This window comes from Pangasianodon hypophthalmus, chromosome 5 (genome assembly GCF_027358585.1).
Source record: "Pangasianodon hypophthalmus isolate fPanHyp1 chromosome 5, fPanHyp1.pri, whole genome shotgun sequence".
Taxonomy (NCBI): Eukaryota; Metazoa; Chordata; class Actinopteri; order Siluriformes; family Pangasiidae; genus Pangasianodon; species Pangasianodon hypophthalmus.
In genome coordinates, this window is record NC_069714.1 from 24520042 (window position 1) to 24546564 (window position 26523).

At 38.5% G+C, this 26523-nt stretch overlaps 2 protein-coding genes across 3 annotated transcripts in view; one reads left to right on the forward strand and one right to left on the reverse strand.

Moving 5' to 3' along the window:
* LOC113526151 (coiled-coil domain-containing protein 148) overlaps positions 1–17267 on the reverse strand; it is an 82179-nt gene extending 64912 nt beyond the window's left edge. Inside the window, exons 1-3 of the mRNA XM_026912967.3 lie at positions 17200–17267; positions 14057–14117; positions 12769–12890 (exon numbers count right to left, since the gene is read on the reverse strand). Of these exons, the coding sequence (XP_026768768.3) occupies positions 12769–12890; positions 14057–14111 (177 nt within the window). The 5' untranslated portion in view covers positions 14112–14117; positions 17200–17267. The remainder of the gene's footprint in view (positions 1–12768; positions 12891–14056; positions 14118–17199) is intronic.
* A 143-nt stretch (positions 17268–17410) lies between these two features.
* Positions 17411–26523, forward strand: part of LOC113523655 (plakophilin-4) — a 125404-nt gene continuing 116291 nt past the window's right edge. Inside the window, exon 1 of one of the 2 annotated variants that reach the window (XM_053234282.1) lies at positions 17411–17477. The gene's annotated coding sequence lies outside the window, so the exon portion shown is untranslated. Of the gene's footprint in view, positions 17648–26523 lie in introns of both variants that reach the window. The other variant, XM_026909720.3, reaches the window with a different exon arrangement.

Here is a 26523-nt window from a genome sequence, read left to right on the forward strand (position 1 = left end):
GTGAGTGTGCTGTGTGCTAACGTAAGAATCTGTCTGCTTGTTGTTTGTAGTTATTTAGTCTGACATTTATTTAGTCTGACATTCTATCAACCCTCTCTACACCAGCGTTTCCTGCTCCCAGTTCTACACAGTTCACATCTTCTCTCTGCTCCTACACATCTGATTTACTCTGATTTACAAATCTGATTTGGTGTCAGTCTTGTCATAAACGTGGATGAAATTATACTCAAAATTGTTTCAGTCTTGGCCTATAAAGACTCAAAATATATTTTTGACACCACCTGAAATCATCATTTCCATGAACAAGTGCTTTGTAATGTTCCTGTTAGAGTACAAAATGTAGATGTCTATCTCTGCATGTGAAGTTTTATAGCACTTATAAATAGCAAATGACTATGTTTCAAAATACTTTTTTGATTGATTTATAGCAATATAGCACTGTGATGTATAGCAATATATACAAGTTCCTGTAATGCACAGCTGGATTTGGTCTCAGAAATTTGTATGAGCCAAAACAAATTCGAGTATTTAATGCATTTTATTTACCTGCTGTGTGCGTAAATCAAAGGAAATGTGCTTTGATTTGCAAATCTTTACATGTGCTGTATGGCTTCTTGTTAAACTTTTGTATAACTAGCAGGCTCTCTGTCATTTCATTTACCTCAGGCATACTCCCTAACCACCCCCACCCCGTGTGTGCTTGATTAACAATGATATAACATAGGATTACAGTGCAGTGCTTGCTAGAACAATGGGCTATGCTTGACATGTCCTATGTATTGTACGTCCTTTGTACTTATTTGTACAAAATGAAAATCCTGAAGTACATGGGTTATTTTATTTAATTCAAGAGAAAATTCACACCAAGTTATGAAGACGCTACAACCAGCAAATTACCACATCTGAACATCAGGTCTTGGTCTTGACATGGACTTGGATATGTGTGCGGTTGATCTCGTCTTGGTCTTGCCTGGCTGTCATACATGACTTGGACTCCATTGGCTATGGTCTTGATCTTGGCTAAGGTAGATACTACTAATTTTCATTAAATTATTAAAATATTTATATTTGAAATTCCTGAGTGCTCAGTTTGTCTATGTGTGGACTAATCAACCTCTCTGTAGTGCAGAAATACATTCTTACTTATCAGTATAATCAAGTTTGGGCCAGTTGAGTCCAGGTCAAATTGTTGGATCAGTCTAAAACCGGCAATCAGAGCAAAGCGAGAGTGCAAGCCAAAGAGCTATAAAACAGTGAAAAAGGAAGATTAATATAATTTCAGCTCAAATGAAGTGAGAAATTTGCATCTGTTAAAGAATATGGATGTGTCCTTGGAAAAAAATCTATATACATTGTGTTGTTTAAATAAATAAACTGCAGAAGTTATTTAGAACAATATTAGCTGTACTGATCGAATAAAAGACAATTCTCCGCTGCTCACTCCTCTCATTTTGTTCTGTCAGATTTTCACTGTGTCATAATGTGTGTAGCTTATTTACATTTTTAAGAAATGCAGCTTTTTCTGTGAATTGCCACCTAGTGGTTACTGTTACTAACTACCAACAATATAGTGCAATCCTTATACTTACACAGTTTCTTGGTGCAAATATCTGTACTGTAATGTACTGTAATGTACTGTAATGGCTTGGGACTGCGATTGCTGTGGTGGCTTTGGGGTTGCGGTTGCCACAAGCACCTTCGTACTCAGGACTCCATCAGTGGACGGTGGATAGATTTTAACCAACCGGACTCCTTGCAAAAACTGTGATGAATTTATTGGTTGCACAATTGTGCTATTTGTCCATATAGTATACAATAAGAGAAGGGATTTATTTATAATTGCACTATCTGTTGCACCCAGATGAGGATGGGTTCCCTTTTGAGCCTGGTTCCTCTCAAGGTTTCTTCCTCATATCATTTCAGGGAGTTTTTCCTTGCCACCGTCACATCTGGCTTGCTCATTAGGGATAAATTCACAGGGATAAATTCACATATTTACAATATATCTTTTTTTGTGTGTGTGAATCCATTTATTTCTGTAAAGCTGCTTTGTGACAATGTCCATTGTTAAAAGCGCTATACAAATAAAATTGAATTGAATTGAATTGAATTTTTTACTGAAAGATTACTGAAGGCTTCGCTGTTTGTCTTTAAGAAACATCTGGAGCTATTCTGTTATATTTTTTATATCTTCCAGCTATTGACATTTTTCTCTGTTAGGCGAACACTGAAAGCTGAGTCAAGTACATGAGCTGTAGGCGTAGCCGTTACTCTTGTACTACAATTTAGTAAAAATGGAGATCTCTTTTCAACAGCTGAGCTGTTTGTTATTGTGAATACTGAGACATGTGTTTGATTCTCAGCTGTGTGGATCAAGCAGCATGATGGACTTGTACAACATGTTCATGATGTACTGTAAGTTGTGCATTGTGTATTAGGAGAGGTGCAGAAAGTTATGTAAATGAATCTTGTTAATATAGCACAGACCCAGCAGCACAATAACATTAATGCATGCTTATTGTGTTTGTCAACGCATATTGTAGTGCCTTGCTGATTTAATGATTATTTAAATCATTAAATCAGCAAGACACTGCAATATGCATTGCTGAGTTAATGATTATTTAAATGGATTTAATATAGACGTAATGCAAAGTAATGTTATATTGATCATTACAATGTACAGAGGAAAATTTCATGAAACAATATTAGCTATAATAAGACAAAGAATACTAATGCAATGGTTAAAAGATAGCAAACTTTGTTAAGAAAAAACAAATGTCAGTGAGCCATTTGGGAGCCAAAAGAGTCAACTCTTATTGGTGAGCTGAGCCAAATGATCTGACTCACTGAAAAGAGCCAGAGTTCCTATCATAACTGTCGGCTCCACAGGTTCCTGACCCCTGCGCTAATCTATGCTGAGCGGTTATTTTCACTGATGCCATCTGAGGAATTCTGCTATAAATATAACCAATTTTCCTCATCAGGGCCAGCCAAATGTCCTCACAAGGTCAAACATGTCACATAATGAGATGGTAAACACACAAGCACACACACACACAAGGGGGGAAGCTTGATGACGTCATCATAGCCCGTGGCTGCCCTCTGATCCAGTAAAGGATCTGACTGTGCAAGAGTTCATGACCTCACACTCTATCAGCAGGTTGAGAGGAACAGTCACAGGAGGGAAGATATGATTTATCACACTGGAAGTAATCTAAAAAAAAACACTCCTTGTTGTTGTAACATTTTTCAAAGACGCACACAGGCTACAGAAGCAAAACTTTTTTTAAGAGTGAACTTTAGAGCTTTGATCGATTCTTTAAAAAGAAGGTGTAAAAAAACAGCTAAATTTAGCATAATACATGCACACACACACACTTCCACAAAGTGTCTCTGCAGTCAAGAAAAGCAAACACAAACAAGGAATCACTAATTAATCTGGGGATGAATTTGCGCACTGAACACTACTGAATAGAGGCTCATTTGGCTTTTTTTGTTTGTAGAGTGTGCGAGGGCATGTTTTATATCTTTGTGGGGACCAAATATCCCATCAAGGGTAGGAATATCCTGACGTTGTGGGGATATTTCTCTGGTCCCTATGAGGAAAACCGCTTTTTTAACAACAACAAAAAAATTGCAGCTTTTATTTAACAAAACTAAAAGAGCCAAAGTGTTTCCCTTTTGTTACTGAGGTTAAAGTCAGGGTTAGATTTGGGTGAAGTCATAGCATTAATTAGCTGCATTAATAATTATGTCAAAGGAAGATCCTCACAAGGAAAGTAAGACAAATGTGCGTGTGTGTGGCTTCTCAGTGCCACATAGTGTAGTTTGGTAACAAAATGAGCTTTCTGAGGTGACGGAGTCAGATAATTGTGCATTTTCCTGTCCAGAGATCTTACAATTACAGCATGTGGGAGCTGCCTGGGTGAAAATGAGGACAGAGATGATGAGGTAGGTCTCCAGTAATGGCTGACAAATGCCCTATGCTTCATTTACAGTCAGGTCCATAAATATTGGGACAGTGACACAGTTTTGGTAATTTTGCCTCTGTACACCACCACAGTGGATTTGAAATGAAGCAGTCAAGATGTGACTGAAGCATAGACTTTCAGCTTTAATTCAAGGGGTTTAACAAAAATATTGCATTAACCGTTTAGGAATTACAGCCATTTTTTACAGAGTTCCTCCATTTTCACAGGCTCAAAAGTAATGGGACAAACTAATATAATCATAAATATTAGGATTATTTTTATTACTTGGAGGTACATCCTTTGCAGTCAATGACTACCTGAAGTCTGGACCCCATGGACATCACCAAATGCTGAGTTTCCTCCCTTGAGATGATTTGCCAGGTCTTTACTGCAGCCATCTTCAGTTGCTGCTTGTTTGTGGGTCATTCTGCCTTCAGATTTGTCTTCAGTAAGTGAAAAGCAGCTCAGTTGGGTTGAGGTCAGGTGACTGACTCGGCCATTTAAGAACATTTAATTTCCAAGCTCTTGGGCTGCTTTCACAGTATGTTTTGGGTTGTTATCCATCTGTACTGTGAAGCGCTGTCCTATCAGTTTTGCAGCATTTGACTGAATCTGAGCAGAAAGTACAGCTCTGTACACTTTAGAATTCATCCTGATACTTCTATCAACAGTCACATTATCAATAAACCCCAGTGACCCAGTTCCACTGGCAGCCAAACATGCCCATGCCATAACACTGCCTCCACATGTTTGACGGATGATGTGGTATGCTTTGGATCATGAGCCCTTCCTTTCCTTCTCCATACTTTTCTCTTCCCATCATTCTGGTACAAGTTAATCTTGCATCAGAACTGGTCAGGCTTTTTTTAGAGGTTTTTTAGCAAAGTCTAATCTGGCCTTTGTGTTCTTGAGTGTTACCAGCGGTTTGCATCTTGAGGTAAACCGTCTGTATTTACATTCATGAAGGTGGCTCTTGATTGTAGACTTTGACAATGATAGGCCTACCTCCTCCAGAGTGTTCCTGACTTGGCTAGATGTTGTGAAGGGGTTTTTCTTCAATAAGAAAAGAATTCTGCAATCATCCACTTTAGTTGTTTTCTGTGGTCTCCCAGGCCTTTTGGTGTTGCTGAGCTCGCCAGTGCATTCCTTCTTTTTAAGAATGTACCAAATTGTTGATTTGGCCCTCCTAAAGTTCCTGCTATCTCTCTGATAGGTCTGTTTTGGTCTTTCAGCCTAATGATGGCCTCCTTCACTTGCATCAACACTTCTTTGGACGGCATACTGAGAGTTCCCATGAACAGCTACCAAATGCAAATTCAACACTTGGAATCAGCTCCAGACCTTTTATCTCCTTAATTTATCATGATATAAGGAGGAAACAGGCCACGGCTGGCCATGAAACTGCTTATCAGTCAATTGTCCCATTACTTTTGAGCCTGTGAAAATGGAGGAACTCTGTAAAAAATGGCTGTAATTCCTAAACGGTTAATGCAATATTTTTGTTAAACCCCTTGAATTAAAGCTGAAAGTCTATGCTTCAGTCACATCTTGACTGCTTCATTTCAAATCCACTGTGGTGGTGTACAGAGGCAAAATTACCAAAACTGTCACTGTCCCAATATTTATGGACCTGACTGTATATAAGCTATGGATGTTCAGCTCCTTCACTCAAGTGCATTATAACACACTAATGCGACTAAATGGGATGTCACCAGGCTTACACTGTGGATGCAAGAATAAAGAAGCAAACACACAATGCACAACGCACTAGTCTATCTCTCTCTTTTTTCATTTTCTCATTTTTCCCTTAAGCAACATCAGTCAGTTTGTCCAATGTGCCTACATCGTTACTGAGCAATGTCCATGCAGTATTGTCCCACAGGGAAAGCTGGTCCTGTTTAACACAGCCATCATTGAGTCCATCACAACATCCTACATAACTGCTGCATCTGTTCAGGCTGAGGAAACACTCCAGCACATTATCCCATCATCTGAAAGGACCATTCAGGTCAAAACCAACAGCTTGTGAACAGCACTAAAGATTTACAGGGAAAAATCCATCCTGAATGACTTGCATCTTAATCTTTTATTAATAATTAACATGTGATCTTCAATTAAACTTCTTTCATCTCTACCTAAAGAAGGCGATGCAGCAGAGCTTTAGTCCTTTAGTCTGGCCAGCTCTCTCACTTCCTCATCTTTTTGTTCTGCTCAAACAGATCAGCTTCCAAAGCTTCAAAATTCATGCTAATACCATCACATGTCATCACATAGATCGTCAACTAGGCAAGCCGAGGCTCTGCTGCAACTGCGTCGTATAGCCACGTTACTTTCTGGAACTTTGCGTCCAACCTTTGCTGTCTCCACTATTTCTTATTAATATGACATTGAACATTACTGGAAATGCTGAGGGAGAAAAGATCTTGTTCTGTTGTTTTCAGAAACTAACAGCAAAACCTGACTGTTATCCTTTATGTTTGAGATCACTGAAGTTTTTTCATCTACTAAATGTCATTGTAACTGCGCTGGCAATAATAATGTCCCCCTGTGATGTGATCCTGGCAGACAACTGCTAACTTCTCATAGGAATAAAGAAAATACAGCAGCAACCAACAAATTAGCACCACAATCGCCAAGCACATCACAAATATTTCAATGTAAACATACTGAATGTGACTCAGGGTGGAGGTTTCCTTTAATACAGATCAGGGAAATGTAACTCAGCAGTACTATAATTTACTCAAAAACAATCAATAGTCTTCCCCTTTAATTCGGGTGATTACCAAACTCAGGCCACTGTATCACTGTCAGGCATCTTCGATCAGGCCTTGTAATGGGTTCCATATGCAGGAAGCAATATGTAATTGTACAGTATATACAAACAAGATGAGCAAGATAAATAAATGTTAATGATAAACAGTGACATATGATCACACACTCAGTGTATTCACAGTGGGTTCGCAGTGTGAAATCTTTTTTTATGATTCACATAAAATATGGCTATCACTTCTGAATAATCAGCGCTAATTTTGCTACCCTTGTTTGCTGTTGTACAAGTCTTATGTCTTATTATCAGCCTAAATGCTAAGGAACCATGGATAGTTCCACACTTTCACTCCTGACTCTTATAAGTGAAGTGAAGTGACTTGTGGCCAAGTATGGTGACCCATACTCCGAATTTGTGCTCTGCATTTAACCCATCCAAGTGCACACACACAGTATTGAACACGCACACACACCGTGAACACACACACGGAGCAGTGGGCAGCCTTTTTTGCTGCGGCGCCCGTGGAGCAGTTAGGGGTTCAGTGCCTTGCTCAAGGGTCTCACCTCAGTCGTGGTATTGAGGGTGGAAGAGAGCGCTGGTCATTCACTCCCCCCACCTACAATCTCTACCAGGCCTGAGACTCGAACCCACGACCTTCTACCTTCGACTCTCTATCCATAGGCCACGACTGCCCCCATATAATATTATCATATAATATTGTATGATGTAATAATACCACAGTACTGTTTCATCAGATTCTTGAATCTGATTGGTCAGAAATTTAATTATCTCTAACAGCAGCTCCGACAGTAGTGCTGGCTGCAAGACAAATCACAAGTTTATATATTCACTCGTTCAATACGTTATCGTTTCTATGGTAACAGCTAATTCACAGGGACTTGCATGGTGGACACTATACATAAAGAGAAACTAATAAACAGATTAAAAATGTGTTATTCAACAAAGTGTAATCATTGACTGATATGGTGAAGCTTTCTGTTGTTTAGCATGTATGGATGGAGTCTCCAATGTCAGCAATTTATACCAGTCAGAGGCAAAGCTGTTCCTTTAGTCTTTCTGCCATGGGAAAGTCTTCAGGACAGAGGACATTACATTATGCAGTTTCTCAACAAAATGACAAGTTTATTTATCTTATTAACTTCAAGTGAATGAAAAAAAATAAGCTGCTAGTAAGAGAACGACTGTTATAATGTAAGCAATAACAGGAACTAACTTGTTTTACAGATTTTCCCCATCATTAAATATGAATTAAAATTTATAATAATTAAATAATTAATTAAATAATTAATCATTTTATAATTAATAAAACACTTTGATGTAAAGTGCTTTGGAGAATAAGGCACCTGAGAATTGGAGAATAATCAACTTTGAGGTGATTATTAAAAGTAAAAGTAACTCACTTACATACCTTACATATGAACTTGAATTTTAATTATTTTAAGGATTTGCATTTTTTCTGTTACTAGATAATAAGAATAAATTTTAAAGTCAAAAAGTTATATTCATAGCACTGTTGTTACATTAGCAAAAAAAGTACTGTATATGTGTCAGCCTCTTTTTTTTTTTAAATATTAATTCATAGGATGAAATTAAAGACTCATATCTATTCCTAACTGCATTTACAAGTACTGTTTATACAAAAATTTACAAATTTTGTTTAAGCATTATCTGAGTGGGTAACTATATTGGGTATATTGTCCTTTCCCCCATAAAGCTCTTTAGTAAACGAAACCCCAGTGGCAATGCTTCCTAAATACAGGCTTGTACCTAAGGGTTGAGTGTGTTAGTAATTCAGGGAGAGAAAACAGGTTTATTTATATCATTTGCCAACTAACTGTATAGATTTTGAGTATCATTTCCTATCACTGTCAAGGTTTCTTCCTAATGTTGCTCGTGGGGAGTTTTTCCTCCTAATTGTCTCCGCTGGTTTGCTCATTATCAGTCTTGGTGGCCAGTGATTAAAGCTCTGAGCTACTGATCAGAAAGTCACAAGTTCAAGCCCCAGCACCACCAAGCTGCCACTGTCATGGCTTTGAGCAAACCGTTTCTGCTCCAGGGGTGCCATATCATGGCTGACCCTACGCTCTGACCCGAAAATCCCTAACAAGCAGGGATAGGGATAAGAATTTGACTGTATTGTATGTGTATATGGGAGAAGTAAGGCTTTCTTCTTCTGAGGCTGCTCAGTGGTTATTGTTTTGAGCAAGTGATCAAAAAATTTTGTATGAGTTCAAATCCCAGTTCAGCCAGAGAACCAGTGTTGACACTTAGGCCTTAACTGGTCTATGCTTCAATTGTATTTTGTTCAGAATGATGTCAGTTTGTAGAAATGTTTGCATATCCAGCACATAAATGGAAAGGGACCACCATATGACCACTGACAATATATTCTTTGGGTAATGGATCATTCTCGGCACAGCGGTGACACTGACATGATAATGACAGTGCTGATATCTCTCTCGGGCTCAGCAATGTTGCCGGCATTTTAAACATTTAAACAATGCCCCTATTGCATCCCTCAACCAAAAATCGCCAACGGCCAGCATATAGTCAGGAGCTATCCCTGGAGATCCTTAGGAAGACCCTTTCCATTGACAGGCAGCATATATATTTATGTATATTTATATGTACACAGTCAAAATTATCAGAAAGTACCTGTCATGTTCATTCAGTAAAGACGGAAGAGTAAAAATGATACAGCTTTGCACAGTACATGACAACTTACCTGTTTAAAAAAAAATGTAAAACAGTAGCATAATAGCTTGTGAGTGATGATTATTGTGGATGAAATTAACATGTCAGGAAATGGTGCAAACAAATCCCCCTCCCCCCGCCCACACACACACACACACACACACACACACACACACACTAAAGATTGTGCTTGGTCACTAGGTTAATGTGTTGAATTAAGAATCTTATTAACACTCCCCTCGCAACAATTAAAGAAAACCACATCTTGTACTTCCTTCTTCCCCGTGTCTTATCCCATCAGTAAGCCACACACACAAATGTTTATTCAAATAGTATCTATCTGCAGAGAGAAAGCCTGTCTCTGTGAGCTCTGTGGCCATACGCACACTTGCGCAGGCGTCTTATCAGGCCACTGCAGGAAGCTGCATTTGAAATGACTGTGAGCGACGCATAATGAGCCTCCGAAACAGTGCTGCTTCAGTTCGCCAGCTAAATCACAGCAGGTCCACGAGCCCAATCCCTACCGCCCCAGGGTTAACTCCTCAAAGTGATGGAAAGCTTAGCTTTCTGTCTGATCTGGGATTTTTTTTGGACCTAAAATTCTAGGAGTTACGTAAGAGCAGCTGTTATTATATAATAGGCATTATGTCTTTCTTTGATGTCAGGCTTATATGCAAGTCTAAAGCCATGTAGGCATGTATACAGTTGAAAATGCATGATGTGCACCTGTGTGTAAACGTTTGCAAACAGTTGGGCTTCATTTACATCATCCACTCTGATTCTGTGCCAAAGTTTTATTGAAAGTCTGTTCCACATAGCTGTCTTGGTTTAGCGCAAAATGAACAGCACTGAAATGTGATGCAGTACAGTGCAGTGGAAATCACATTATGTCATGCTATAATTAGCATAGTGTTTCAACTAACTGTCTAATTTCCAGTCTGGTATCACACATTTTTTTAAAGTGCCCCTCCGATGCATAGTTTATTCACTCCTCATACTAAATTACAATCTGAAGGACATTACTCAATTAACATGAGTCATATTGCTTTTCACAATTCATCTCCACAAGTGCAGTTTGTCTCTAACACTAATGGAGCTGATAGCACCCATCAAGCACCTTTTATTACAGGCTAAATAAAGAAATACTAACTCACACCCATTACACTTAATACTACAGTAAATCTTGCATGTTGTACCTAAAGTAAACTTTTAGGGGAGCTTCTCTGACAAATAAACAATTGACTTAAAACAGCACAAACATTTTATCCTGAAATCCTCCTGAAGTCCTTCATGACACTAAACTGGGCTGAGGGAGATAGTGTGAGTTAAATCTGAGGAAAAAGAGCAGAGGTAGAAATCTTATCCCTGGTGACCACACTGAAGGAGCAGTAAAGTTTTTTTTCAACCTAATCTTCTTCTGCCCTGTGTGTAGAGTTTGTGTGCGTCACAACATCCCAGGACAGTACCCCTCCCTGCCTGCAGAGGTCAGTATACCCAGAATTCTAGTCAGTTGCTCATTTCATGTTTCTTTTCTACATCCTGATTTGCTCACTATATAAGCACATGGTTTCATTGCGAAGTCTTGCCATTCATTCGATTTGTGTAAGTAGTGGAGCCATGTTTTTCCTGATTGCTATTTCTGTGCCTTGACTATTTTGGTTAATGTGCTTGACCATTCGTTGAATTTTTTTTTTTTTTTAATTTTGACAGTTAATGCCAATACTGTGTTTGACCACTGCCTGCTTAACAATGACAATTCTTGGATTTTGATTCAATAAACTCTACACATGGATCCTAACCTTCCTGAGTCTGAATAATTTCTCTGTACTGAGAATAAACACAAAAATTCTTTTTACTCAAAACTCATTCATATTCTAATTCTAAGGGTGCTCTATCTTTCTTCACATCCATAACAATGCTCATACCAGTCCTAGCTAGTATTAGCTAACTAATCTAACTAGCCTAGCTTGCTATCTAGATTAGATTTATTAGTATCAGTATTAAAGACTAAATAAAGATTAGTTTAATTATGGTGATGAGGAGGTTGTTTGTCTTCACTGTAGCTTTGGAGGCAGAAAATCAAGAAAATTTGAGCTACAGTGTGACCTGATTGTATGCAGCAACAGTTTCAGTGACATTTGCATACCGTTGAATGTCCCAAAAATAGCCCATTGGTATTTTTAGTTACACTGGAAAGTTGGAAAACTGGAAACGAAATAATTTCCTATTCAGCTTGTTGTAGATCATCTTATATTCACTCAGTAATTAGACTAATTTTTCACTGGCACTGGTGCCTTGCAACCTGATTGGTCAAGAGGTAAAAAAGCACTTGATGTCACTAAGCAGTTTTTTCAACTTTGTATGCTCAACAAAAAACACCAGCCCTTGTTTAAGGTATTCTGTCCAGCTTGTACTCTCTTCCCGAAGGACTACAGGTAAAACATGCGCTGGCGGTTGAGACAAAAACACGAAGTGTGAAAGCACTCTAAGGGCATTTCTTGAGGTGTCAATAAACATTTATGCAAAACAGATTTTGTCAGAATTTCTTCATAAAATTGTTACTCAAAGACTTGTAAATTAGGCTTTACATTTGTACAGTTCATCTTCCTGAGATGGGACTGTTTGTCCAGAAGGAAGAATTTGTGGTTATTACCAGCATATGGGTGTAATAGTTCACGAATAGCACTAAACCTTCATTAAAGCCTAAATAACTGAAATCACTTTTTACTGTATTGCTTCAGTGTTGGAAAGATTTGGTAAGACTTTCTGTCATATCTGTCTTATCCTAAGACCTTTATTGTTAGAGTGTAATGGTTGAAGCTACTGTGCATAAAACATATTTAAATCGAATACTGACAGAATTCAATTCCACCTATCACTCTTTTGAATAAAAGATTTTCTGTTCTTTTCTCAGTACAGGGAAATGTGTTGAAATTATTGTTCTTGGTAATCACATACTATGCTAGAGATGTGGTGGATAGAGATTAGGTTGATAAAATGCTGGAGTATTCCTTTAACATGCTATGAATAGGACCAAACAGTTCAATAGATCAAGGTGAATGCAAGACATATAATAAATATGCTTTTATTATTTCTCAGGTTTCAGGTCTCAGTCTTGGCAATCCAAAGCACTACACATTTTTGTATTTCATTTACTTTAGGACACAAAGGTGGGAAAGCACTAAATGTTAAAAGTGCCCTGACTGAGACTGAAAGCAAGTGGCATATAAGGAGCTAAGTAAAACTCCATTTTTTACTAAATAGTGCACATCAATATTCAGAATACAGTAAAATTATCCTCTACTCTCTTCTTACCTTGTGTTCAATCTTCTCAGAGTACAGCTTCTTGGCCTCCACCATGGCCTGAAGCTTGTCATACTGAACAGGTTTGTATTTGGTGATTCCCAATTCATCCTTTACTCTCTGCGTCAGCTTCTCTGAATCAGACAGCACATAGACAACTATCACACACCATACACATGACATTGACTACACAGCAACCTCTTTACAGCAAAGGGTCAGTCCCCAGCAGCAACTTCTGTATCCTTCATTTTTGAGTGGTGGTTTAGTCTTGGTGGTACATTTTCATCAGACTGGTTCTCTAGATAACTACAGTGCCTGGCATAAATATTCATTCCCCTTGAACTTTTTTCCGCATTTTGCAGTGCTACAACTGAAATGAACTTAATTGGGATTATACAGTATATCACGAATCTACATGAATCCAGGTTGCTTCTCTGATGAATGGCCTTCAGAGTCATGGTTGTGCAATATTCTTTCCATTTTTAATAATGGATTTGATGATGCGATGTTCCAAGTTTGGGATATTTTTTTTACAACCAAACCCTGATTGATATTTTTCCAGAACTAATATTTGTCCTGGACTTGCTTTGATAGCTCTTTGTTCTCCATGATGCTGTTTGTTTAGGTTAGTTCTCTAACAAACTCTGGGTTCTTCCAGGAAGAGGTGTAATTATATTGAGATCATGTGACACTTTAATGGCATGCAAATCGATTTAATTCAACTAATCTGATGGCCCAGAACTGACTCAGATGTTTCACAGCATCCTCAGTTTTATAGGCTATGTAGATTCGTGGTATATAATCCCAATTAAGTCCAGGTTTTAACACTACAAGCTGTGGAAAAGACAAGGGGAGTGAATACTTTTTACTACTCATTTTACTTACAACAGATGAATATTTCACAGTGTACTGAGAGACTATATTTGTATCTTTAGGACAAAATAGTCAGTTCTATACAATTCTATAAAGATAATGATATTTATATGGATAGAGTACAGAACTGAAAGACCTAGGAGAATGTAGGAGATTAATAAACAGTAACAGCCATGTGCTTTTTAGTGAAGTCTGGTACAAAAAAAATACATGTCAGGAAGGTAGTCGCAGTAGTCGCTCATACAGGTCTGCACTTCATTCGGTGTTACCACTGACAACGGCACAATAATCGTGCCATTTTCAAATTGCTCTGTGCATAGACTGCAGGTCACATTCACTCGAGACTCTGCTCCAGGAGCACCTCCACTTGAATCTAATATTCCTGAGTGAAAATGAAAGAGTGCTGAAGTCCATTGGTTCACCTTACCTACGTCCTCAGCACGGTGACTTGACAGAAAGGTACGCAGGTCTCTCCCACTCATCTCTTGCTGAAACACATGACATTGAATTCATGAATTTCACACATGGCTATATGCATATGACAGGCAAATTAAAGCGTTATCACGAGCAGTCAAAGGTTGTAGGAGGGAGGTCAGAGTACCATCCCAAATCCCTTCCCATTTCTGCAGCTACAGTAATCAGCTTATTGTCAGGGATTAAAAGTAGCACAGAGAAAGTTAAATGAGAAGCAGTTATCTACCAATTACACACTAGCAGCAATTTTTAAAATCCAGCATTCTAGAAAATAGCATGTGACAGGTTTTTGTAACTTTAAACAGCATATGATTTGGTGTGTCTTGACTGATACAGAAAGTGACACAGAACACAGACAGAAAACACTATTTTCTTGAAATAAAGCATCTCTGTTTTTAGATTGCTGCTCATAATGTTTACTATTGCATTCTTGTTGTGTGAACATGACAATAACAAACAGAAGGATCACATCTTCCCCGGAAGCACACTGTTGAGATACATATTGCCCTGTCGCTCAGATGACATTAGGTGTTTTCCAAACACTTAAATTCATTTTGCTTGGTGTACGAACCTTGCATGGAGCCAGGGGGGTTCGAATAAATTCGTTTGCTGTGTTTGATTATGGCTGATAGGAACGTATAAGCCGTTGAGATATCTCTCTTAATCTCCATATTGCACTGAGTTAATGATTTCATTCAGATGCATAAGTGTGTGTCTTTGTGTGTGTGTGTGTGTGTGTGTGTGTGTGTGTGTGTGTGTGTGTGTGTTTAAGACCTAATAAGATTCTTTCACAGTGAATGATGACATGCGTACAGCAGGGGATAATTGCTAATTCAGTAAAAGTGTGTGGGATTGTTAGTATTATTATTATTATTCTGCATTACTCCACTCACAGAGAATAGCAGAATGGATTGCTATTAGGTTGCTATTAGGATGTAAATAAATAATGGCTGGAATAAATCACTATTGTGTTTTTCTACAGTACCTGTTGAAAAGTTAGCCTGATTTTAAATAAATACATCATAATGCATGAATATGTTGCTGCCATTAGGTGAATCCATGTCTCTCTATGTGATATTAGATGCAGTAATTGGAGTAACTTTCTTCCATTTGCATTTGCATGATTTGTGCAGCTCTGCAACCAAAACTGCACACAAAAGCACTGCAGACTGTAAATGTTATAGCGGGTGCAATAATATAAATAGATGGATTATTAAATATGCAGGCTGTTCATTTTATTGTTGCAAACTTTGAAGTTGTAAAATTGTAAAATTGTACATTTGTGTACAGTAAAGTTTTGGGTTGCACAAATCTAATTCAACCTTTAATACGCAACAGCACTAATACAATAAACAGAATATATATTTAATAATTCATCTAATTACAGTGTTACACCATAGACCTATAACATTTATTGTTGCTAAGCAAGAAAACAATCTGAAATTGTACATTTATGTACAATATAGTTTTAAAATGCACAAATCACTTTCAATCTTTAATACACAGAATCTGTCTTATGAATTAATTGAATTATTTGTTATATGGAGAAGAAAGGCTGCTGTAATTTCACTGTTAGATATTTATGCTACATGCCTAGAAACGTTTAGAATAATTAATACAACACTTAAAGGTGCATTAGGTAAGATTAGCATCTCCCCCAAGATTAGGTTTCTAAGGGCTAGGTGGGTTCGATATTTGAATGTTTTTTTTTTTTTACTCATTAAAGGTGTAAATATACTTCGCTTTCATCATGCATACATGTGCACGCAGCTGCTTACACACATTGTTTACACACTCGCTTGCGTATCTCATGAGGATTAAAAGTGACGTCCACTAGATGACACGTCAGAGCCGAAACATCTCCTTCCGTCTGTTTTCCAAGTCGAACTCTAATGTTTAGTGATTTCCTGCACAGTGATGTTAAGCACAGTGACAAACTTTCTTCAGTACAGGGGCTGTGATTGTTGTCAATGGGCTGTGTCGCAAATCGAAAACTCTGACATTACAATTAAAAAGATTTACTAACCTAGAAAATCCAGAAGAGTGGTTCTCAAAACAAACCATTCTTTAGATTCACTCACTGTAACAGGAAAACTGTTAATGTTAATACTCAATAACAGTCTAGAATAATAGATAAGTATGGAATTTGAGACATGATGTTAGTTTCTTTATTCAGTTGGGTAAACAGTGTCACATGACACATGCTATACCACCTCTACTGTGTACGCTGGTATTGCACCATGTGAGCACGTCGCGTTAATTTCTGAGGACGTGCACAAGCGACATGCCAAATGACCACAGGATATGTGCGGCGGCCATCTTGTGTACGTGTAGTTAACAGCAAGTTACGTTGGTACTGCACCACATGGACGTATCACACTGGGGACATGCACAAGCAACATGCCAAATAACTGCAGGATATATGCACAGCGGCCATCTTGTGTACAGGTAGGCACAGGCTGTGTCCGAATATCCCTACTACCCTACTACAGAGTAGGCGAAAAGCAGTATGCGGTATGGAAGCAATGTGCTATCCCATAAGGCAACGGGACTGAGCACGGAAGAGCTGTCAGAATCAAAAATGGCGGCAGGAAGAACATTGGCTCTTTTTAAATTGAAGGTCACATGACAGTGCCAACATGGCGGATGTAGTATGTCTATATTGTATTCATACTACACACTCAGTCCGTACCGTATCAACGGCCGAGCAGTAGCTACTGAATCAAATGCAGTACGTACCGTCACAGTACGCGATTTCAGACGCAGCCATAGTTAACAGCAAGTATAAATCATCCTTTAAGCCCATTCCCGCCCATGTTCATGAAACTCCGCCCCCAGGATCCACTCTGGCCCATAGTGTGTCTAAATGACTGACAGGAGGCGGATCCAAACACAAACAAACCTTCCGGACCGGAAGGCTGTTTTCCAAAACTGGTTTTCTCACCAAATTAATGGACTTTTGTTAAGGTCACGGCTTAATCCATTGTTTTTTATCATGTTCTACATAGCTTCCAGGTTACAAGTAAGGAATGATAAAATCAACTACTGCACCTTTAAACATGCATTAATACCGATATAACTGTTATAAGTATATACCTTTCACAGGTTGGCTTTCCACGCTTCATCCGCAAAGAAACCAGTCGGTGTACAAGACGTAACCAAGGAGACCGCTGTTCGTCTCCGATTGGCCCATTTCACACACACGCGCATATGTCCTGCCCAATCGAATTGCAGCTCGTCTTTCTTCGGTCCAATCACAGCGGGAGCTGGGAGTCCGGAGCGCGGTGACGTCATGGGGACGCGTGCAGCTCCGGAGTGGAAGCGGGGCAGAGACGGAGAGAGAGAGGAGGAGGAGGCTTTCTCCCAGTAGTACGGTATGGTATGGAGCGGAGTTGGTACTCTGTGTGCAGACACAGCGCTGGAGCGGGACTTTGAAACGCGTCTGATAAATCCCCAGCGACGGATTTCCGTGCTTTATCTTTTATCCCCGATGGGGGCTGCCGTGACTCAGAGCGTCAACTAGATTAAAACTGTCCTTCGAAAGGTATGGAGTTGCTGTTTGAGCTGTATTTAAAAAAAAAAAAAAAAAAAAGACCTGAAAAAACTGCGTACGTTACACACATACACACACACGACATAGGAAAGTCTGACTCGGCTACGTTTATAGGTTATAGGCTTTGCCCGGGGGTCAGTATGGTTGCTTATAATGTACTTAATCCTTGTGTTTTGCGAGGTTTTCGTGTAGTACCGTTAATGCAGGACTTTTTAGTGTGTGTATGTTTGTTTGTTTGTTTGTTTTGGGTGACCGTTAGTTAGTTGTGGAAATAGAACGCGCGCGTGACAGTTTTCAAATTTGAATGTTTGAATGGTTTGGGTTTGGAACGTTGGCTCGCGGATTAGAACGCGCTCGAGGTGAATGAATAGCCAGGTGCGCCGCGCGCGCTGGAATCCGAGGAACGCGAGATTGCTTTAAAAAAAAAGGGGGGGGGGGTCCGAGGGGGCGGAGCTTTACCCGCTGTATACACTTCTTTACTGTAAAACCAGGTATAGTGTTGCCTGATCTAGCTCTTTTTTTAATGATCATTTCAATGCGCACACCTGAGCTGAGCTGATGGATTCATTAGTAATAATTAACTCTTTGGGTTAAAATGGGTGAAGGGGGATTTTTACAGAAACGTGGTTGGTAAACATTGACTTTCTTTATTACCACAAAAAAAAAATGCATCAGGAACTGCAGTGTTGCAGGATGCTGAGAGAGGAAGAAAAGAACAAAACTCACTTTACACCAATTTATTTTTCAAGGCGATGCCTTGGTGGCACGGTGGTGCAGTGGGTAGCGGTGCTGCCTCTCGGCTCCCGAGTCCAGGGTTCAAGTCTTTTCTCAGGTTACTGCCTGTGTGGAGTTTCACGTATACACGCTTTGTTCGTGTGGGTTTCCTTTGAGCTCTCCGGTTTCCTCCAACCTCACCTAAACATGCCTGTATGTGGACTGACTGTGCTTAATAGCCCCTGGGGGGGGAATGAAAATGTGCTCTGATTCATGCCCTGTGTTCCTGTGATAGACCACGCAACCGTGATCAGGATAAAAAGGTTACTGAAGATGAATGAATGAATGTGATGCCAATATCTGGTTATTGACAGACACTCAATAGTGATCAGATCGACTTATAAAATAAAATAGCACCACCGGTGTACTTATTGAAAAAAAAAAAAAACAAGATCTGAAACTGGGTTATTGTAGACCGTTAAAAAAAAACGGTGACATCAAGTGTAAGTCCCATGTCGTAATGTCAGAATGAAGAAAGGTCAAGGCTTATTTGATTGACAAGCTGTCAGAATGCATCATTGTGGCTCCCGAGTGGCACAACAGAAAAGCGTCCAGAGATCCTGAGTTTGAATCCCGACAAAGCGTCAGCTGCCCTTAGCCGGGAGTCCAAGACAGCAAAAATGGCTGTACTGCCAGGATGGGAGGGACGTACTCCCTGTTTCCTGTCAATCACAGCAACACTAGCCAATCACGTGTTATATATCTGTGAGCTCATGTATGCAGAAGAGGGCAGATAGCTCTTTCGTCTGAGTGTGTTACACTGCCTGTGACACAGCATGAGCAGCAGTTTGAAAAGATGCTTCATGTGTCTCGGAGGTAGTTAACACGTGATGGCTTTCGCCCTACCGGGTTGGTAGCTGTCACATGGTACTGGAGACCTAACCGATGGATGGGAATTAGCCAAGGCTAAAATTGGGGAGAAAAAAAATACATCGCTGTGGTCATCTGTCCAATCTGAACATGCTGTTTTATCTGGCAATAGCTAGTGAGAGAACAGCAGAAGTGATGTAAATGTGTGAACTTGCTGTGGAGTTGCAGAGAGCTGTGTTTTTTTTAACAATCTAGTTTTTGTTTCGTTTTCATTGTTTTTCATAGTAGGTTTTGATTTGCAGTGCAATTGATTGTTGCTATGGTGTGCTTATTATATATACTTCTACGTAAATGAAAAATTGTACTTGTTGGCGAATTGTTGTGGTATAAGAGGAATAAAACACTTTGGAACATTCTGTTATCAGAAAATAGTCAACTTCGGGTTGGTAACAGGCTGCATGATTATTAAAGAGTTCCACATCGTACTTTTTATGCATTTATAGTTACATGTTAATGTTGTGGAACATCCGTTTAACAAGTTAGTTCGTCACTTGCGTTATAGTAGCTATAAACAGTTGTTCCCTCACCAGCCTCTCTTTTTTATCTCTCTTGTAAAGTTAAGAAGACAAAATACTCAGCTTGTAATGTTAGTGAGAAACTACAAAGCAAAAATTCCTCTGTCTTTTAGACCTTCCTGTGCAGGAAACCTCGCTGACACTGGAGACTTCTTCCGTGAATGTTAAATAAACGTCTCTTATCAGTCAACATCAGCAAATAAACAATTATATGTTTTTGTTTGTTAAATAACATGTTTTAATTTGTTTGTTATTAATCGTAGATTATGTGGAGCATCCATCATACAGATTTGAGAATTTAACAGCACCATTATGTAAGCACTCAGTGGTTGACCTGCTGAAGATCATGTCATGGTGTCACAGAGTTTACCGAAAGGGAGCGCGATAAGAATTGTTGGAGCTGCTGTTTAAAGAAGCAGGATTGGAGAACAGCGGGTCTCTACATTCCCACTCAAATGCTGATAGACATAATAGCTGAACTGCTGTGCAGCAAAATGCTGAGGGAGAGAAAAGAACAAAAGCCATTTTACGAACGTCTGACTTGTTCGTGAGAGCTGTAAAGGGGTTGGGCTGCGGACTACGGAGGATTATTTCTGTGGCCGTGTAGGTTATAGCAGTGTTTCCCCAAATCAGCTCCTTTAGTCTACACTGCACATTTTCTCTCTAACACACCCTCTTGTTAATGAGCCTCTGAGGTGAGGTAAAGCAGGGGAAACTCCACCGCATTAGGGTGGTGTGTACTATAAACTGGTTTAAATGGCTTTTAATAATATGTCGTGCAGGTAGTAGTTATCTTCTTTCTGTCTCTTTTCTCGGGGCAGTGGTTAAATGAGTATCATTTTTCCACCTAATCTCTATCTGCCACATCTGGAGCGATATGTGCAGCTTCAGGATGTTTCCCTGGTAGAAATTCAGTAAAAAATTCAGAAAAACAGTGAGTCAGGAAAAAGGAGACTGGTGTTGATCTTCAGACTCTGGATGTTTATTTGCATGATTGAAGAATCTGTATACTGAACACGACTAGTGTATATATGGGCGAAGAGGTAAAGAGAAAGGAAGCCTTAATGCCGTTTGTGTCTGGGAGTGCTATCACCTCCAACCTTGTGTGTTCACTCACAGCGTAGCAAAACACAAGATGTTAGAAATATAGCGTCTTCAGAGACATAAACTGGTCAATCATAATATAAAATATAATTTGTTCAAAAGTGCATTAGTTCTTAATCAATCTATACTAGGGGTGTAACGATACACTCTGGTCACAATTCGATTCGATGCGCGATACTGGCTTCACGATTCAATTCGATTTGATTCTTTTGTTAGCAACAAGCTAGCCAGCTAAATGTGATGAGTGATGTATATTTACGTCTTCACAACAGCAATCTGTACAGTCAGTGTTAGATTTAACAAGCAACTGTGACTGTGTTGATAGATTTAAAGCAAATACTTTTATTTACAGTATGATATATTTCAAGGTAAGAAGTGCTACTTTGTTTACTGCTGATCCTGTGCGCAGCCATTTTGTTTTGATGTCACTTGCTGAATTCGGGGTTGAAGAGACCATCCCAACTTTCCATGTAAGAATTCTGAGTCTAGGGGCGTCTTTGGTTCTTCGTAGTCAGAGGTCTGAAATTCCAAGTTACGAGTTTCAGCTGAACGCAGCGTATGTCACCTTTAACACAGAGTTGAAAATCAGGGATGAACATAAATGTAACCAACACTTTTAAATCTGAGCAAATGATTAAAGCAGTTTTATTTTAAGAGGAAAAAAGAAAGCCATATTTACTCCAAACTCACTTGTAATGGAAGTGAAATGGTACTTGTTATTGTACCTGGTCAAATTTGCCCCTGTCTTACACATGCAATTGATGGAAATTAGGTTTAAAAAAAATTCTTTTTTAGATTCTGAGATTGTGATTTGAAAGTTATTAAGTTGGAAATTCTGCTGCTGGTCTCCTGAACAAAGTCACCCTCAACTGCCCTGCTGCTTGCTTGCATTGTGCCCTGTGTGGCTGTAAGTGACTTTGGCTGAAGGAAAAAAAAAAGTGTCTGAATAAACCTAAATGTCATTTTCAGCGTCATTTGTGTCACCATGCTATTTTCAGGTGTGCACAACAATTAATCTGCGGAAAAGCAGGCAGTGTGTGTTTGCACAGATTGGGCCGCTGAAAAAAAAGCAGGGTTTTTTTTTCTTTCTTTCTTTTTTCTTTCTTTTTTCCAGAGGTCTGAAACAATAACCAGTAGTTTGTGCACACAGAGATTATTTTTCTTTTACACAATGAAAAAATGCTTTGCTTCAGCGCTTTGTAACTTAAAGATGTGTGTGTGGGAATGTTAATGCAATACCGTAAGATAAGTATTTTCCAATTTTATTATTTGTTTTTTTTTTTATTTTGGCACAGGACAGAGTGTGATGATTGATAAGTCGTTGATGTATATGCATGTGTGTGTGTGTGCGTGTGTGTGTGTGCGTGTGTGTGTTAGAGCAGCAAAAATGTGTAATGCTGTTCCGCTGGAGCTGATGATGTGTAACACTTAATATATCTCATCGACTATAATAAAAAAGCCTTCATTATAGAGGATGCACTGACTCTTGTTAGATTAAAAAGCTGGAACAGTATCAGATTTTTATATCTAATCGACTATTTTATGTCGTGAATGTGGATGATTTCGACTGACGCGACATGGACACAAACTGTGTATATTTTGCGTAAATCAACAGTCGTCTTCATTACTCCATACTCTGAGGTTTGATATCAGTATTTTTTTCCTGTTTCCTCTTCTTTCCAAGAGTGCAGGAGTGTTGCGTGTGCGGTTTCAGTTATCTAATCTTTCCGTTCCATTGATTTATTTCAGTATGAGCTCAGAAGTTGTTTTGTTCCCTTGTTGAATGTGGTTTTGGATGGATTTTATGGATGGAACTTATTTTGACCTGTACAGTGCCTTGCACTTAGCATCTGGTCATGTGACCTTTCAAAAAGCCTGAAAACAAATATGGATATATTTATTTACAGATTACAAATCAGTGTATCTGTGTTATGGATGTAGTGTAATTAGTATTGGGCGATATGGCAACAATATCAACATCGTGATTCTCAAACGCATTTTTACGATATGTGATGTGTATCACAACATTTCTCACAAGCTACTAGCAGTACGGCAGTGCTGTAGTGTGAAAATAATTAAAAGAAAATTAAACAGTTTTATTTAAAAATAAATAAATATTTAACATCAAAAGGATTTCCAAGATATCTCGGAAAAATGTATTGTGGCGTAATTTATCACGGTATCGATATTATATTTAACATTAAAAAGGAAGAAAAAATAAATATGTAAAAAAAATCATATTTACATTTTACATTTTCTAGAATTATGTACACAGTTTTAACATCACAACATCTGCTTGTAGTCAGTTTGTAATTATTAAATAAAAAAATTAACAAAAGGATTTCCAAGATATCTCGGAAAAATGTATTGTGGCGTAATTTATCACGGTATCGATATTATATTGTCATATTGCCCATCCCTAAATGTAATATTATAGGAATAGTGTTTTTTTTGTTTGTTTGTTTGTTTGTTTTTGTTTTCTGGGGATGCATTTTGCAGAAAACCTTACACATACAGTATAATGAAAATGATATGGAAAATATAATATTCAAACATTAACCAGGAGAAATCTAATGTTGTGACATTTTTGACTATTTTTGCATAAAAAAATTTTTTTTGCATCAGAAACGTCTCTGATACAGTCCATCAAGTGACTTCATATCAAGGAACTTTTTCTTGTGTGAAACAAGTTAGATAGAAGTTAAGGAAACCTAAGAATCTCCTCCATGACTCCTCCTTACTGGTGGCATCAAGCTAATGTTGCTGTCTTGATGTTTTCCCTGAAACAGTGCGGTATGGATTGGACTGAGGCAGTTAGGCAGGCGTTCCCAGACATTTTGGGCAAATGACCACAGATTGACCTGGTGACTTTTCTGTAACCCCAAAGCCTTGACCTCTCTACATTTTTTTTAAAATTCAAGATTTATAATATAGGGCTACTGTAACATTTGAACATTTTATGTCAGTAACATAGGTATGTGTAATGTAAGTGACTAAAAACCAAAGGAATTTTCTGTGCACTGACTTACTAGTCTAGTGTTAACAGCGGTAACACGATTGGCATTGCTCACATCTTATCTTATCTTACGTACATCCAGAAGATTTAAAAACAGCATTCACTAGATGGCTTGTCAGAACCAAACCATTCATGTCCATCAGGTGTCCAAGTTGAACTGTAAAATGTTTAGTGATTTTGTGAACAGCAGTTTTAAACACACTGACGAGCTCTGTCTCTCTTAAAACGTTCCGCTGTTGTCTTGATTGTTGTCATGGGCTTCTTCTCAAATCGAAAACTCTGACCTTACATTCAAAAGTATTTACTAATCTAGTAAAGCAAGAAGACTGGAACACTAAACAGAGCTTTTGATGGGTTTGGGTGCCTACATGAGGTTTTTAAAATTCAAATAGCAGCTAAGCAGAAAACCAGTTAGTATTAGTAGTACTCATAATGTAACTCCGAGTAACATTTCCAAATACCAGCATGCAAAATCCGTCTTCAATAATTTCTAATAATTATTTGTAAAATAATTGAATGAAACAAATGCAGATATAGTGTGCTTCTCTCACGACTCTATTTGTAAATCATGGCATGCCTAGTTTGGGAACCCCTGAGTTACACGTAGGCCTAAGTAGACAATTTAATTTTTTAATTCCCTGAAACTCAGCTTTGTTTTGGTTGTTTCGTCTTTGATTACAGTAAAAACATGCCCTCAAAGTGTTTCGGTTAAACTGAAAACCATGACTTTTAAACGTGACCTAGCGGCCCTTGTTAATGCTGTTCATGTTATTCCACCATTAAGCTTTCAGTAACTGGCCGTACGCCATGCATCAGTATGCAACAGGATCTGCTTATCTTGGCAAATGTCCAATCCTAGACAACCTCAATGAAGCCATCGAACATAGCACACTTTTGTGTAACACACTCTGAAACGTGATCTCACTTCTGTTTATGTTTATGTTTAGGGCTGTATTTTTGGACCGCTCTGTTTACTATCATAATAAAGGTGTCAGTGCTGTACATCATGGCCCATGGCATTTATGCCTCGACATAAATCCAACAACATGCTGTCATTTTTAAGCTACTGTTAAAGAACACTGTTTTTTGCTGTACATTTATGTTTAGATTTGAAATGATTTGGTTCTAATACATTTCTGCAGCAAGGTCAATCACAGATCATTTCTTTCTCAAGCACACTTGCTTTTTCTCCATCATTTCAGGGGAGTGTGTAGAGTGTCTGTGTGTAAGTACGTCTGTATGTGTACGTCTGTGTGTAAGTACGTCTGTGTGTACGTCTGTGTGTGTGTTGTGAGAAGTTCTCCTCGTGGTACGCATCATGCCCTCTCCTTACATCTCAGGCTTTTGACTAGCAATGAAGGGGAGCCAAAAAAAGACAGAAACATCTTTATAGGATTTTAATTTCACAATATTGCTACCCATTTTCTTTGACAATAAACGTTTTTTGGGAGCAGAACATTCAAGCCTTACCAATGGAGCAAATAGGAGCTTTTTTGACAGAAGCTTGAAATTTCTATATAAATTATAAATCGTAGCTGTACTTCTCAAATCCATGGCTCTTTTGCATTTTATACACCAATTTACTGCATTGTGTCTCGTCTTTGTCATGCTATTGTTAGTTGGATTTTTTTTTCTCCTCCCCAAATGAAGACAGAACAGTGTGTCTATGTGTGTGTGCGTATAAAAGCGCAAATCCTGTTATTGAAGATGGGATTTGAGCGTAAAAGAAGTGCGGTGCGTGCTCGTGCTCGTCTCTTTTGTTGTCTCGGATCACTGTGATTGTTCAGCCGTGCGCTGAGGCCAGCTTAGATCTAACAGGAACTGACAAGAGTTGAATAGTTCAGCAGTTCTTCACATCCTCCACTTTTTATCCTCTAGTTTCATGCCACTATTTACAACATTACAATGAAAAACAGCTAAAAAAAAAAAAAACCTATATATTCACTATATAGTGCTGTCTCGTCTTTGAGTATGACTGGTTTGGATCGGATTTGATCAGACAGGTAGTGAAGATTGGTGGTGTAGCAGGAATGTGTCCCTGAGGTCTGATTTAACCATTATTAGTCCATTTTTTAGTAAATATATTTTAGATAATTTGGTGAGCAAAGTGCTTCTTTCTCTTCTGACCGTTGATAATACAATATAAGTTGACGATTGATAGTATTCTCGGGAATCGTTGATTGCAATCACGGTAGTTGGAATTTATCAAGTCGGACAATTGATTTATTTATGTCTGTTTGAAAACCTGGAGTCTGCAGCTTTAAAAATAAATTGTGTTGTATCTTGTAATATGTGTTTCCTGATTATATTGTCTGACTTGTGCAACAAAACATCCTTCTCTGATGCATCTTAGCTTCCCTTGTCTGTGCTGCCAAACAGATCATGTCATCACTCACAAAACATGAACAGGGGTTTTAAATTAAGAAAAGGACACAATATACTATATACAGTGCAATATATTGCCACTATACAAGAATTCAATAAGTATCTCTGCTGCTGTTCAACACAAAGCAAATGCACAAGTAATTAATATAATTTTATTTCAATTGTATAATGAGCTTAGTTACAGCTAATAACTTGTTAGGTTT